The following is a 16,415-nucleotide window of genomic DNA, read 5'->3' as shown; positions in this document are numbered from 1 at the left end:
CCTAATCAGCTGACTGTTGGCCAATCCTCCCAAAGCAAGCTTCCCTGAACTTTGAGGATTGGGACAGGTGCGTTCAATGGTCTAGGCCAACATAGTAGAGTATGCATGATTCAGATTCGGGATCAGTCTGTGGCAGGCAGCGAAAGGGCAGGAGGTTGACGCGCAGTTCAGGCAATGGGCTTTATTTGAGGGCGAGGTATAAAATCGCTAGGAGTCAGTTGATGGAGAGGTAGAAAATTAAAACAGGGTATAGTTGAGAGAACGATAGAACATTAGCATAGGATTTAGCTGAGAACGAGACAGAGTACTGAAAGAGCATTTGGTTGAAAGAGAGGTAGACATTCAGGTAGGGATACCTTGAGGGAGAGGTGGAACATTGAAACATGCCCAGGCAATCTTTTTGTGGCATGAAAAAAATGCATCTGCGTCACAAGTGCATCTGCAGCGCACAGTCTGCAGAGCTGTGGACGGGTTGCAGTGAAGTACCACTTTAATGCTGTGTGGAATCCGCTGAAGGTGGTGAGTTTTGCAACTCCAACGGAGAAGAGTTGAAAAGAGTCCTCCTATATTGCCATTGTATCCTAACCCCGCCTCCTTTTCTAAGTATCCAGAGACCTAGGTTCTTGGTACTGATAACAGTGGTTATTCTGCCTGAAAAATACATAAGAATATTTAGTATTCGGAAGTGGCTGAATACGTGGATTACCTTCAGCGCAGCTCGATTTACAAGTTAATTAAGGTGTTGCTACGTTACCTTTTGGTTTGAGAAATGTCTTCCTGTTTTGAAATAGTTTGTTGTAAGAATGAACTTCTCATATAGTTTGAGAGGTAAAGGTGCTAAGAAGGTGGAGCAGCAACCCTTGTTGTAGACATGCCCACATTGTGGAGCCCCTGAGAGGGAGATTTCACCACAGAAATCGGGTGAATGTAATTTTCATATAGGACTGAATTGGGGCACAATTATTTTAGGCGGGAGACAGTAAAAAAATAGCACTATTTTTAAATGATAAATTTGGCGTCTCATGCCTAAATCAGGAGTGTTGGCATGTATGTGTTGACTGAAGTATTCCATCTTCAAATTGACGAAACTGGGAGTCCAATGGAAGAAAGATTTAGGCAATATAACTCGAGTAGGGGGGCATTACCGGTGGGGTAATGCCCCTGGGGCCATAGTTAGAAGCTGGAGTGAAGCGAGGACTTTAACGAAGCCCCTGGGGCATTACCCTACATGTAATGGCCCCCCTCCATTAGTGCCCCAGCACGTTGTACTGGGGTACTAAGAGCAATTTTTCTTGAGTTGAGAAACAGTGCTGCGATGGTTTCTCGACTTGAGAAAAAAAAGCAGAAAAACATGCCTGCCAGAGATCGGGGAGAAGGAACTACACGTAGTCCCTTCTCCCTTTCAATGGCGGCCATTAAAATGAATGAAAAAAAAGTGAACACACAAAATGGCCACCATGGAAGGGGCAAATGGATTACACATAGTCTCTTTTCCCTTTCAATGGTGGCCACTCGCGGTAAACAACTCCGGGACGCCGCAGTGTCGGTGCAGGTAGGGCAGGTAAGGCCTGGTCAAGGGCCAATGAGCTTGCTTTTACCAAGGTCATTGACCCTCGCCGGGTACTCATGTTAAAACAGTCATGAAAGCTCAGTCAATTGTTAATACACACTCAGTTAAGCGAACTACATCATCTATTCTACTCCCTCTACAAACACCTCTGAGATTTGGTAAAAGGAGGCTGCAGGTAACCCATTATATAAAAATAACTACATTCTTTTAAAAAATGAATACACTGTATGCCTCACTTTTCATTGGTGAAACAGTACAGGATCTACATTTGGTGCATATTCCGGGAGATTACATCACGGATAACGAGTTACTAGCATGTTTAGACCTTGATCGACCAGCTGTGGTTGCTGGCAATGTGGTGGTTAAGCCCCTGATGGGTTTTAATACTCACTCTGAAGGAAAAAAGTGATTGGCAAAATGCTCGGTCTCCTAATATGAACTCAATTAAAAATGTGGACTTATTATCCTGTATTCAAGGAAATTCAGTTCATCAACTGTCTGAACAATTAAGGCCCACGGAAGAGCAAGGTCTTGAAGGAGCTGAGACACAGGGAAGCTTAACTATAACTTTTTTGGACTCTTTAAGAGAGGAGGCAAGGCAGGAATTAAATGGGAAAAAAGTATCCTGTGGCCAGTTACCTGTGTCATTGCTAACCCCTCCAGTCCTATATAACTCCTCACCGGGAACTGTAAACTCGCCTCCTTCTTCACCTTCATCTTGTTCTTCTTCTGGTTCTTTTACACCTGCACCCATTCTTATCTATTAGAATCAAATACTGCGGCTCTACCGTCAAATAGCACCAAAATAACAGCACGTGACTTCGTTTTAAGGTTCCTTGATCCGTTCATATAAGAATATAAATACAAGCCTTATTGAAGAAACCACGGTCTTGAATATGCTAACAGTTAAGGTGACCTTTTTAGAAGGCTAAGTTGTGGCTAAATCCACTATTATTCTTGCAGCAGATTTACAGGGAGTAGCAGGCAGTGATGATCGGAATGGAAAATTGATTCTAGGACAGACAGGGTCTCGTATCCCAAATGAAATGCGTGAAAGGGGTGTTAGGTCAAATGCATCTCTGTGCAGAACAGCGTGTTGCAATTCTTTGAATACAGATAATAATATTCAAGAAGTATTGGTGAAAGAAGACGTAATGGTTGAAGAATCTTGAGTGGAGGTGTCAAATGTGTTTGGGTTGAGTGAAGAAGACCAACACAAAAACTAGCCTAATTACTCAATTTTTATTCAAGGAAAAACATTGAAGAATGGAGGGAAAAGTGGGCAACTTAATGTTAAAAAAGCTAAAAATATTAAGGTAACTAAAATTGCAGCAAGCTATGGGTCGTGTACGTTTTTAAGATCTTTGTCATTGTCATCTAAAAATGTGGACAAAGAAGTGGCTAATGCTACTAAGAAAAAAGGCACATTCCTACGGAGGAGGGTCTTCAAGTCTCACTGCCTTATAGCCAATTACTTTATTCTAATTCAATTTCTTTAAATATGACCCAAGAACAAAATGTAGTTATTTTTCTGACTGGGAATTAAAGTTCCTCCTTTCTAACCCTGGCACAACTTAGATCTGCAATTGGTCTTAAAACACCAGGTCAGCGAAAATCTTTGGGGAGGGATCTTCTGCGCCATTACCTTCTTGCCTATTATCATAATCTATTCTGATCACTTTAACTACGAACTTAGAAAAAACCTCAGGAGTATCTACTCGCCATACAAGTTCTTCCTTGCTTTTCTTCCTTTCTTACACTAGAACAACGTAGAAATATGATGAGTAGGCATGGTTATGTAAAAGAGGTTACGAGTAAGACAGGGCAAAAACACTAAGGCGACAACAAAAGAGAGAAGTCAGAATTAGCTACATCCAGATGTTTGTTATTAGAATATATTCTTGGTCATCAATACATTATCATTCTAAATCACTCTAATGTTTTGTCACTATTTCACACAATATCAAGCAGTCTTTGGGCGATTGTTTCCAAAGATGTTGAGTTGGTAGAATTTTTGGAAGATTTAATCCTACCACATTTGTTTACATATTAATTAAAAACTTGTTGCACAGGTCTTACTAGAGGCTGCACCATTACTGTTACCTTGTGGATATGATCTAATGGAGGTGGGATATAGGAGTCTTCAAACCAATAAGGGCAATCAGCCGGGATTAAAAGGCAAGACGAAATGGATTTAAGTCATCTCCCTTCTATCAAGGTTACATGTATAGTAGATGATAACAATTCAAGGAAGGTGCTGTTAAACAATTATGATGCTCCCTGTCTAGAAGGGGAAGATAATTGGCACTAGCTGGCAGCAGCAGCACTACAGCTGAATACGCAATAGCCAAATATTCAGACATATCACAGTAAAGTAATGTTAGCATCATGGAACACCAGAGGGTTTTGACATCTCTTTCAGAGTGAGCTTTAAACACATAATTTAACATTGGGTCTATTTTTTGGTGTTATAAATGGTATTGGTATAATTGCCATATGTTGGAGACAACTAAACTTGTATCCACAGACAATTAAGACGATTTGGGATCCTAAGATATTCCGTTGGTGGGGTCCAATTTTAGTGATTAATATCTATTGAAATCCTACTAGTATTGAGACACAGGTATTACTGAATTGTATTGAGAGCTTAATGGGTGATTGGTGGAATGAATCACCTCAGTGTGGTAGGTTAATTGGTGGTGATTTTAATTGTACATGTGTTCTAAAAGAAAATACAACACAATTGAGGAAACAATCTTGTCTAGTAAGTGGGGTGATGCTTGGATAGATTTGATGCACAATTGGAACATGCGTATGCTAAATGCATTAAGAGGGAGCTCTTCCTGCTTATGTAATCTGGTCACGAGGTTCACAATTTGCTCTGATTGATTATGTGTTTGTATCAGAGATTATTTGTAAGAAAGAGAAATAGTTACAAGTGATCCCTAATCAAAATAGTGACCATTACATGGTTAAATTGGAATGGGCAATCCCATCGACTTGAACACTACAGCGGAATTGTCTGACGAACTTGGAGGTGAATTAATTCATTAATTTTGTCATTTATTATAGAGTCTTTCACCATATTGATGGTCCAAACGCTGTTGAACGCCCTCGGAGGGACGAGAGTCGAAACGTCTGGGTGAAATTGGAAGGTCCTATTAGGCGTGTGTACATTTCGGCCTTTAAATGTAAGCGTTTGTGGCCAGGACCCTGCTAGTCACCCACGTCTAAATGCAGTGTGTATGGGTGCAGCAGATTTATACTATGGACTAAAGTGGGTTATTGTGTTTAAGGAGGTAGAGGGTTATGTGTGAAGCTACCGTTTGAATTTTTGTAGCTTCATTCTCATGGCAGAGGTGATGTGCAATAGTGTTTGTGTTATATGCTATTGCAGGGTGTGTGGAGTGAGCCCTTGCCTTCCGTTAAATTGTGAAGGTACGGTGTGCAAGAGGAGAAAATGGGTTAGCTGTACAAACAACAAAGTCTACCTCCTGGGTTCCATCTATGTACCTTGCACAACTGGACTAAATGCAAACTCTGGTTACCTTACAGAATTAGGCTAAATGCAAGACATGGCCGACTAACACAAATGTATTCTGGATCTCAACCAGCTCCATAGAAATTCGGAATTTAAAAATAGTGGGTTGTTTACAAATCATGCAAAATAATCGAACCTCTGAATCTGTAGGCCCGAAAAGTGAATGTATAGACTTTTCAATGTTTCTTTCTCTATAGAATGACAGGTTTGACATGGTTTCTTGTCAGCAGGGATTTGTAACTGCAGGCCCAGTACTTTTAAGATTCCTAACTCATTCAGCTTAAAATGCATAAAAACAATTCTTTAATCAATGCTAGGAAACATTTTGACATAGGGCTGAATTACAGAATATACAGTAACATCCTTTAAATACTCTACAGCCAACTGTTTAGGGGTTAAAATGGGTGCATTTCTTTCCCAGTCTTCGTTTAACTTTTTCCAGCAATTGGTGTTTCCCTGTTTGCCTTGATATTTCTAAGCTGATAGTCTACACAAATTGGTAATTTACTATGCCAAATTCGTTTAGCTGATTGAATTTTCCAATTTGCAATGCATCTGTCTTAATGTCAGTTAGACAGAGATCCTTCTCATTGGGACACATACAGCCTTTCTTCCGCCTACCCCCTGGCCACCCTCCTTGGGCTCTCTACCCTCACCATCTTGTGAGGCCAAAAACCTTGCAGCATCTTTGACTTCACCCCTCACATCTTGGACCTTAACAAGAAGGCCCACTTGCATCTTAACCTCCTCAGAGGCATTCATTCTTTCCTTACCTTCCCTCAGAAGCTCAATGTCTCTAGAGTTCTGGTCCTCTCTAGTCTGGACTAGTACAATAGCCTCTTCCCCAACCTCCCCCATCCTCCCTACGCCCCTTCAGCTAATCCAGAATAGGGATGCAAGACTTATCCTTGGCCTCAAGCCCAGGGACCGTATCTCTCCAGCTCTACAATCTCTCCACTGGCTCCCGGTGGCCACGAGGATCAAATTCAAGACCCCCTGCATCATCCACAAGGCTTTCTGGGGCATGGGACTACGCCATCTCCAACTTTCCCTCCCCAACTACTCCCCTGCTAGAGCACTCCGCTCCTCTAATTTCAACTCTTTGATTATCAAATGCTTCTCTAAGCATAGAGAGGGGGCAGGTCTCTCTCTTCGGCTGGTGCCTCCCTTTGAAGCAGCCTTCCTGCCCCTCTCAGACTTGAGCCAGACCTCCTTAAGTTCCATAAAGGTCTCAAAACTCTGCCCTTTTCTCCCTCTTTCCCTCTTTTCCTTCCTTGCAAACCACCCAACTGCTGCTGTGACTGATGGTCTGATCCTCATGCATCTCACAGGTTACCAGGCACTCTACACAGTCAATCCCAGCACCACCCTTCCACTCCACGTCCCCCTGCAGACCCCTGCTTGATGGCTGTGCACCCCACCCTTGGGATTCGTCCACTCTTGCACTTAGTCGGAGGCCTCCCATTTGGCTCACCATGGCACTGCCCTCCCAAGCATCCACCAGCACTTGTCCATTCCTCCACCCCACCCATCCCTCCCTCTGCACTTCTTTTCAATGCACTTGCACGTCCAAATGGCACAAGGCCTAGTAGGACCAAAATTGTATATTGCTGTTTTGACATTGCTATTAATTCTCCTTGTTCCCTCCCCATTTAGCATTGTGGTGCCTTGAAACACAATTCTGTTGTATAGGCGCCTAACAAATGCTTAATAAATAAAATAAAATCCCTATAAATTCCTAAAGGGTATTACCTTCTTCATATTTGAAATTTACATAAAATAAGTATCTCCGCATACAGGCTTATTCGATGGGTGTATTCTTACTAATTGCCATTTCAAGTCATCAGAGAGATCCCTATATACGCATGAGTATGTTTTCTTTGATCACCACTCAACTTTCAATGCCATATAAAATAGCTGGAATTCGATTTTTTTTGTATTGTCTAATTAATGTGATGAGAGAAAAAACCAGTGCTGATGGTCAAAACACTGTAAAGCACACATTGTTTTTTGTTTGTTTGCTGTTAAGATCTTGTTTTGACTCCTCAGAGTCATATGATGATTTAGTTCAACAACTAGATCATTGAAAGAATCCACAGATTCAAGAGTCTGACCACCCACTCTCCAGGTATTTGACGACTTCTCAGTTGTAAAGCACACCACTTTAGATTTCTCAATATTTATATGTAAGTGGTGTGCGGAAGCAAACTCGTTTAACAAGCTTATAGGCGTCTGTAAGCCTTTCGCAGTGTGATCTAATAAGGCAATATCATCAGCGCATCCTGCGTAATTTAAGTGGTGGGTTCCAATGTTCGGAGGGACAGTACCCTTGACTTGTAAAGCGCCAACCACGTTAGCAATATACAAAACAAACAACAGTGGGGGTGGCCAAGAATAAATGAATGTGCTATGGAGCAGGCACGGTAGGGATATATTTATAAAATGTACTTCGTAATTTTAGAGTTTATAAAAGTATAATAATTATTGAGAATACAGATATGCACTCTTCGCTGGCTTGTAAAAATTCTGACAGAACTACACACTCTGCCCTTAGATAATGAACTTGTGAACTGTACGATAACTGGTTATGCATGGAGAGGAACCTAATTCAGGATTGGGTTAGAACCTCTCCAAGGACACATCCCAATGATCGATGAAGGAGATACAACCTATACCTTTTTGGGGACTGGCAGAAATTGCAGCAGCCACTGCTTTGTGTCCAGACCTCCATTTATTAATAAAAATTGTGCTTGCTGCATCCTGCTGAAGTCAGCTGTGTGCCGATATTTAATGAGATGGTGTGGCAGATCCTCTAATGAGTGCTAGAGCAGGGTGCACCAGGCATAGACAAAATCCCTAGCACACTGGACTGGCAGCCTAAATGTGGATCAGCTAGCCTGGGCTGAGTATCCTGTACACTTCTGAATCTTCTGAGCAGTAATTACAGGCTCACCATGCAGCCCAGGATCTCATGCAAAGCAAGCAAAATGTTGCGGCTAAGGTATATAAACAGAACATTCCATCATTCGATTATCTCCCTTTTGGAAAAACCCATTGACATTGACATGCTATGAAGTGGCAGTGGTGAAGGACTTATTTTTATTGGATAGGGTTGCATCATGCATGGGTACCCCATGGAAGCTGGTGTTGACCCATTTTCTGACTGTCAAGTTGCAAGTGGGCACACGCCTTCCTTACAAGTAAATGGAAGGAGGGCTCAGGAAACTGTTTGCATTTTGGAATGTCCAGGCAAACTCTAGAACATTATATTTTATTCTGCGCTTGATATGGCACGATGTGAAAGCAATGGCTCCAAACTATTATGGCCAAATACAAGCTCCTTTAGCAGTGCACAGCTTTTGTATTCTTCAAGCAAGCCTATGGCCATAATATTGACCTGGCCACATCCACATTTTTTTTGGAAGACTTTAAGACACCTCTTAGATTGTGCACCATTTAGGGTAGGACAGTGTAGGTGGCACAGACCAGCCCTGGTGGCTTGTGGGTGATTTTATGATGACTTATTTTTTTGTTGGTTGTATTGGTGTAAAGATGACTTTCACATTTATGCATATTTCATAATAGTTTTTTAATGAAACAATTAGGATTGGACTGACACATGTATTTTTTAAATCACCAATACAATAGGAAAGCTCAAATAAATTAACTAAATCCACGGACATTAAATTGTCCAAATGACCAATTAAATGACTACCTCTTTTACACAAATCAGCACCCTTGTAAGTCGCCTGGGCAAATCATTATGTAAGAAAAGTGGGTTGAAAGTATTGGTAATTGCCCATCTTTCCCACACATTTTGGTGGGATGGGAACTATATTTCATGCTTTTGTGCTTTTAAAAATACATTCCTACTTATTTTAACTTGATTTTAGGAAAAAAGGACATTGAATACATATTGCAGTTGTGTTTCACTTTTTCGATATTATTAAATACCAGCATGTAACATATTACATGACATTTACATGTTTAAAACTAATGGAAAATCCTCCGACCAACATAATTAACGTGTACTGCTTATCACCACATTATTGCATGCATTACATTGCAGGCTCAATTGTTGCGATTCCCCAGAGCCTGGAACCTCTAGTATAGAGTAGAGCACATCTCTGTGTAGCCCTCCCAGATGCGTCAATTGACAGTGAACATACACTAAAGAGAGCACACCCTTTTGTGCAGAACATGCAAATGAGGAAAGAGTCAATAATTAAAAGCAATAGATTGCTTAGGTCACTGTCCTCTTAATTCATTATGTCTCCCCTCAGAATCACTCTCTAGTAAGACATCGGGGTCATTCTAGCAAGGTTTTAAGGGATATGTATTGATGTCTGCAGAAGATAATCATTAAAAAGAAAACAGAAAGTACAATGACCTTTCTATGCAATGGCAGTGTTGTTAAGGATACTACAGTATAGCAGGCAATTGATTATACAGGTACTGGAATTACAATCTCTTCATCACCATCGGACATTTATATTTTGTAAATTAAATATTTCCATAAAACCACAGAAAACGTTGCTCATTACAATGTATTTAAATTATACACACCATTATTGTTAAATGTAACATTACACAACTATGTCAGTTGATACATTATAGTAAAACATAAAATAAAACAGGAATAATTATGGATAACTAGCAGATTATTTAAAATTCAGGAGAAAAAAGAGAAACAAGTCAATTAATAGGAAGTCAGAATAAACATCAAGGATCATAGAATGAATCAAAATATCACAGAATGACTAAAATAACCCAGAAAGTACTAAACCATACAACACATCCTGTCAGTAAGAGTTCATGAAAACCTTCGATGCAGTAGAATTTAATATTGGAGCCCAATTTATTTCTCTCAGAGTTAGTGTGGAGTAGAATATGTCTAACCGACAAAGCAACATGCATGGAAGATATCAACAGTAGAAACCGCAAAGCTGGGTAGGAATACTTCAAACCACTGAATTTAACAATTGAAAGGGATGTGTTAAATGCTCTGATCTATGCACAGAGCATAATAGACTCCACTCATATGCCATCACAGTGACATTCACAATGATATTGTTCCATGCCAGGCACATCTTCCATAACCTGTAGGGTGATAGTTTGTTCACCTCATTCTGGTAAGAATCACTGTAACCTTTGGGCCTGGAGGAGGCCATTCCAGTCATTCTACATCTCTTACAAATGCCTAAGGGCCACTCCCAACAATGTAGTTTAAGTCTGCCTATGTTATCGAATTTGCAGTGCCATTTGCAAAAACAACCCAACAAAAGAAAACTTACCAAGCAGCCAATTATGTTCGTACTGTAAATGCCGAATGACTCCTGGAATGCTGCTATTATTCCTGTTGAAGGCGTCTTGGGCTGTTCCTGGAAAGTTTGCATTAGAGTGAATGACTACAAGATAAGATCAGACCATCACGTAATTTGTACATTCATTGAATAGTGCACTTTACGAGTCGTAAATATGTATTCACAGTGGTGGTACGTAACATATAAAGGTGCAATGTTGCCCCTGCTACAATTGGTAAAGAATATGGTTTTCAGCTTGGTGAGTTATAAAGATGTAATAGGAACGACATAAAAATGCCTTATGTCCATCAACTTGTCTTTGAATACCTGATAAAATGCTGAGCATAGAGCTGGAAATGACATAGCAAAATGGGCCCTAGGGACAAAAAAACATAGCGCTGAGATAGCCTCATAAACAGTGTGCGCATACTGTTTCCAATTAAGATTTGATAGATTCCACGGCAAATAAAGTTGTTTACTATCTAATCTGTATGTCTTTATCATTGGATTTTTAGAGACATTGAAAAAATTCACTCTTGTTCTAAAAAGCTGTTTCTTCTGTTCCTTGTTTCGATTCACAGATGCAGGAACACAGCAGAACTTTACATATTATGTACCCATTTCATCCCTCTAAGCACAAGTGAACAGACTGCGGTAACATTAAGATTCCATAGTCCCTAGAACATATCACCATGACATCTAGGTCAATTACTACAGGAGAACATATGCTAATATGTACAATAAATGTAAGTCAAGTTCTGCTTTTAACTATGCAACAATTTCCACAAATCTGCTTTTCTCTGTGTTCCAGTATAGTACAGTCTTTACTTACCATAACCAACCTCTAAATGTGACAGGTATCAATGCATTCTGTAATGAAAATCTAGCTGCTAAATTGGGAGGGTAGCTCAGAGGAGCAACACAGGTCCAAATCAGGTCCTTCTAATCTTTCCATCTCCACCCATGCTCGTAATCTAGGCATTCATTTTGACTCTTCCCTCTCCTTTACCCATCATATTTCCTTCACTTCTCGCGCATGTCGCTACCACCTCTTCAATATTCGTAAAGTCCGCTCTTCTCTCACCTTCCATGTTACCAAACTCTTAATCTCCTCCCTCATATTTTCTCGCCTTTTCTATTGTTCTTCTCTCTTCTTCGGACTCCCTGCTTCCCATCTAGGCCCCCTTAAATCCATCTACCACTCTGACATCCATACCTTCTGTCTTCCCTCTCCTCATGACTCCATCTCCAACTCACTCTCTTACCTAGGCTGGCTTTCCTTCCACTCCCAACTTACATTTCACTTCCTTTGTCTTGTCTTTAAATCTCTTCATGACCTTGCCCCTCCATATCTCTCCTCTCAATCCTCAATCTACACTCCCTCTCGCTCCCTTTGTTCTGCCGATCTCTTCTTACTTCCTGTTCCCCAAACCCCTTTTGTCTCTTCTCGTTTCTGCTCCTTACATCTCCTTTCCCCCCTACACTGGAACTCCCTACCTCTTTCTATCCACTCCATCCCCACCTATGCCTCCTTCCGTGTCTCCTTGAAATCACTCCTTCTTCATTCCCCACTCTGACACCTTTTCCCCTTTCACCTTTCTCTCTCCCCCTCTAGTACCCCCGTCATAGTTCTCTTTACCTTCCCCCTTCTCTCCCAAGTCCTCCCCTCTTCCTACTGACTCGCTCTACTCTATACTCTCTATCCCTCTTCCTTTCCTTCCCCAACCATTCCTCTCTTCCTCATCTTCATATGCAAATTGTTCTACATACTGTTTTACTGGTTTGATTCATATATTTTGTTATTTTCTTCTACTGTTCCATGTTCGATGTATTTTTGTTGTTAAACTGTAAAGCGCTATATAAAAACAATAAATAAATACAATACAATACAAATCACAGTCCCGTGCTTAGCGACTGGTCTCCCGTATTAAGCGTGTTATAAAAGATGAATTCATTAATTAATTAAGCAATGGAGTTCTGTTCATATGGGGAATACAATACAGAGGTTGGAGAGGTTTAGCTAAAGGAAGTGTTCTGATTTCCTGATTAGTTGCAGATGACACATTATTTCAAGACTAGTGTCTTCATTGCTTTCATGAAGTGCAGTAGGGATGAAGATGTTCTGGTGTATACTGGAATATTGTTACTGAATGCGGGTGTGAAGCGAGAGAAAAATGTGTCTAGTCTTGCACTGGTCCCTAGATATGGTGTGTTAATCAGCTAGACATGGGGCTTTGGTTGTCAAGATACTGTAAGTGATGCAGGCTTTTTATAGATTTTTGGGCCTGCTGTAGGTGTAACACGTACAGTCCCTCCATGATAAGTGTGTTTTTATCAGATTTGTTGATACTTTGAGGGAACAGCAATGCGAGGCGCACAACTTTTGTATGTGTGTTCAACATTTGCCATTTTATTAAATTATAAATAGTCATGCAATGCCTCATTATCCCTACTCTGGCGAGGATTTGCCTGCCTAACAAAGCTAAGGGGAAACACTAACACAGGATGTCAAACCCTCACAACTAAACATCACAATAACACATATGGCATTTTAAATAACATCAGAACTTGTTTGTATAGTTCCTTGATAACCTCTTAGTAACGTGGGTGAATTCCCCTACCCAGGATTCAAGGTAAACTCAGCTCCAATGGTCAACAATTAGAAAGTAGCAAATCCATGTCGATAGGACAGTCTCAGATCAGTTCTTGATGTTTCAATGTCAAAGTAAAGTTTTGTCAACCAAAGTTCCAACAACAACAAAGCTTCTCCTCTTTGTGATAAGACTTTTCACTCCAGCACAATAGCATAAATGCTATTCCTACCCACAATGCTTTTCCACAACTTCCAGGTGTTCAAGAAGAATGAGCACAATTCAAAGGAAATACATCTTCTGCAAATGTTAGTGAAACTCAGTTCTTGGTTAACAGTTATAATGTCTCTCTTTACAAGATTAGGATTTTCAATTCATATCATTGTCAGGATGACTTCACTGTGTTGCTGCTTCTACTTCAACAACATCACTTCTACCATGAGGACATTCTCCTTTGTCACATAGTAATCCACTCCACTTGTGTTAATGAAGTTGTGCATCTACTGACAACCAGATATACCACCACAGCTTCAGTTCTTTTTGATATCACCACAGCTTCAGGACGTTGTGACTCAAAACAGGGGTTGTTTCAGAAAAGATTTAGTTTAAGGCACTTCAACACCTTCAAATAGGCAAGGCACCCCTCCTCTGAATATCTCTCTTCAAATAGGGGCAGCCTCTTTGCCTCTCTTGTCTTTCTGCCACAACAGCAACCTAAATACACCTTTATGACACTTTTCTCTGTCACTTACAGTCTTTGGCAAAATAGGCTGTGACATGTTAAAATAATATTCATGAGGAGCAGGTTTCTCTTCACCAACTTTGCCTTCACTCTCTGCCAACTGTTAGCCAAAATAATTACACAGAATCCTTGGTGCCACTCCCTTGACTTCGGGTAATGCCTGCACACTTAAGCAAGGTTGAACTTCTACGGGGCTCACAGTATTGTTTCGAACTTTAGATGGTTGTCTTGCCTTAAGAAAGGCTGCTTTCAGTCTTAATAGGGGAATACTCTTGGCTTTTGCGACGCGTGCTCACTCTCTAACCACGGATACAACATTTAAACACTTGACTTCCTTTATGAGTAATTGTTGTTGGCGTGAATTATGATGCAAAGTCCACTCTTCCCTTGAAAAGTGAAATTAAGCACACACAACCACTTCTTCATAAGGTTTACAAGGTTTAAGGGTTTGACAATGGTTTTCTGCAGCATTTGCTCTTCACGCAAGTGATAAAGATATCTGATCACACGTGAGTGCTACTTTTCCATTCTCTCATTGTTAAGAACTCAACAAACAACTTCAGCTCGTTATACACAAGTGAATATTAAGCTGGGTACTTTTGTCAACAGTGCTCGCTCAAAGGAATTGGAACGCCAGGTTTGACTCTTGGCTTCTGTGATCCGTTTTCCATGTGTTGAACAACTTTTACTGCTTCTGGTTTCACTTGGGACCCACACCCTTGCTTGCTGAGGGTGTCTTCGGTCCGGCCACCGCGTTACAACATCTCCTCGCTTTGGTTTCTGACACACTTCTGCCATGGAAATCTCTGCAATTAGGCTCACATGGGGAAGGTCAGCCTTCCTGCACACCTTCTGCTGCACAGTCTCTGCACCTGGGAGTTTGGGAGAACAGGGCTCTCAGAGAAAAAGCTTGTGAAATCCACTACATCAGAGTTGCAGCATCCCTTCGGTTCTCCAACTTCTAACTGGATTGCCAGCACCATGTCTTCTTCTTTCTGCCTCTGCTATGACTGCATGAACTCCAGCCACAGTTCCAGCTCCTCCTCTCTATTGCCTGCACCTGAGGTGGCCTTTTATGCCTCGCAGGTTCCTTCAGGTGTGGGCTCTTAGGCTTAATTGCCTGACTACTAACACAGCATGCCTCTTTCTTGTCCCAGTACTCATGGGATTATGGAACTTGTAGTCCCCAACAACAACGTTAGTCTTTTTAATAATTTCTCAGTTTTAAGGGTAGATTTATTTCCATTTAAGGATGAACCATTAGAATTTGTTTTTCACAGAGGAAGGCAATTTACTTAAGGCAATATTTCTGATGTCCTTTTCATTATACCTTTGGGAGTAGGGAGGATTTTTATCCTGGAGTACCTTACCTGGTTTTTATGTTATTAAGGTCTGTTCAGGTTTAAAGGTATTTGCGTTTAGAGACACAAATCATATATGTGGCTCAGATTTATCATAATGACAACAGGCCATTAGCTGTTCTGGCAACTTTAAAAGGTTCTCTCTTTTAAAGGAAAAATTGTGTCCTCATCACCCTGAGCCTTGTCTCCTCCCAGGTGATCCTCCCGAAGTACACCACCCCCAAGGTCAGGATCAGGAAGAGTCTGCCTTTCCCTGGCCACCTGGGAGGAGACTTTAGGCAGCATGTTAGTGAGGGATCTGTAGGACTATTCATAGTGCCTTTGATAATAAGCATTGGGGCTTGATTGGGGGATTAAACAGGAGCCATAGAGAGCACTGGGGCAATTGCAAGGAGGATGTTGCCACCAATTAGGTGTGAGAGGACAGAGGCTGCGTTTGGACTATAGTTGTGAACTGTATGGCTGGGATGGAGTGTTTGATTTTGTCCAAGAAGGCGAGCAAGTGCAAGGACAGAAAGCTTTGTTTTTTTGTGGTAATGTGAGCCTTGAATGAGAGGTTGGTGTTGATGGCCAAATAAAGAGATTTGGGTCTGAGGTGAGCTGGGGGTTGAATCTGTCCTTGTGTGGGATTTCCTCTTTTTTTCTTGGTGTCCAGCATCAAGTTAGCAGTTGAAATGGATGTCTGAATCATGGAGAGCATAATTTAAGGGGGTGTAGGGCATCAATACAGTTTATTTTCAAACAGAGGTGTGTGTCATTATCATATTGGTGGATCCTGATGTCGTAGTTGTCCAGCTATTCCCCCAATAGCTCCAGAGAAAGTCTACATTCTTCCAAAACTTAACAATGTAATTATTATCTCAATAACGACACAATCCATCAAGTACCCTTTTTTGATTATTTGGGAATCAGAATGCACCAGAATGCTTCCTGGCACCAGCATGTAGCGTGATGTAAATTCTTACCCAAAATCACACAAACACTCCCAATTTATCTAGAACTTGGGCTTTGTCCATTACATTACGAAGCATAGTTAAGACTAATTATGTTCTGGCTGCGCATTCATAGTGTGAACAAATTGACAGTATTTTGAAACATCATTTGGGATATGAAATGCAATCTTAAAGGTCGGATGCAGCATTGGCTGCACCGTATAAAATGTATCCTCAGTTTACTGGTGTACGAACACCTCAGACATATTGACTCACAGCCATTCCGTTACGATATTTCTGACATTAAAAACATATGTAAGGTATGGTCAGTGGGCAATTTTATGTAAAAGACACCTTTTTACGCAAGGTGCGGTA

The 16,415-nt window shown here is 40.9% G+C and overlaps 1 protein-coding gene across 7 annotated transcripts in view; it reads right to left on the bottom strand.

Moving 5' to 3' along the window:
- Positions 1-16,415, bottom strand: part of NRG1 (neuregulin 1) — a 2,309,699-nt gene that overhangs the window by 1,204,140 nt on the left and 1,089,144 nt on the right. For all 7 annotated transcript variants that reach the window (XM_069626364.1, XM_069626365.1, XM_069626367.1 and 4 more), the window contains exon 3: positions 10,406-10,492. In XM_069626364.1, coding sequence (XP_069482465.1) covers positions 10,406-10,492 — 87 coding nt within the window. The remainder of the gene's footprint in view (positions 1-10,405; positions 10,493-16,415) is intronic.

This window comes from Ambystoma mexicanum, chromosome 6p (genome assembly GCF_040938575.1).
Source record: "Ambystoma mexicanum isolate Mex_15411 chromosome 6p, UKY_AmexF1_1, whole genome shotgun sequence".
In the NCBI taxonomy this organism is placed as follows: domain Eukaryota; kingdom Metazoa; phylum Chordata; class Amphibia; order Caudata; family Ambystomatidae; genus Ambystoma; species Ambystoma mexicanum.
The sequence above is the reverse complement of the archived record's forward strand: the minus strand, read 5'-3'. Positions and strand labels throughout refer to the sequence as shown.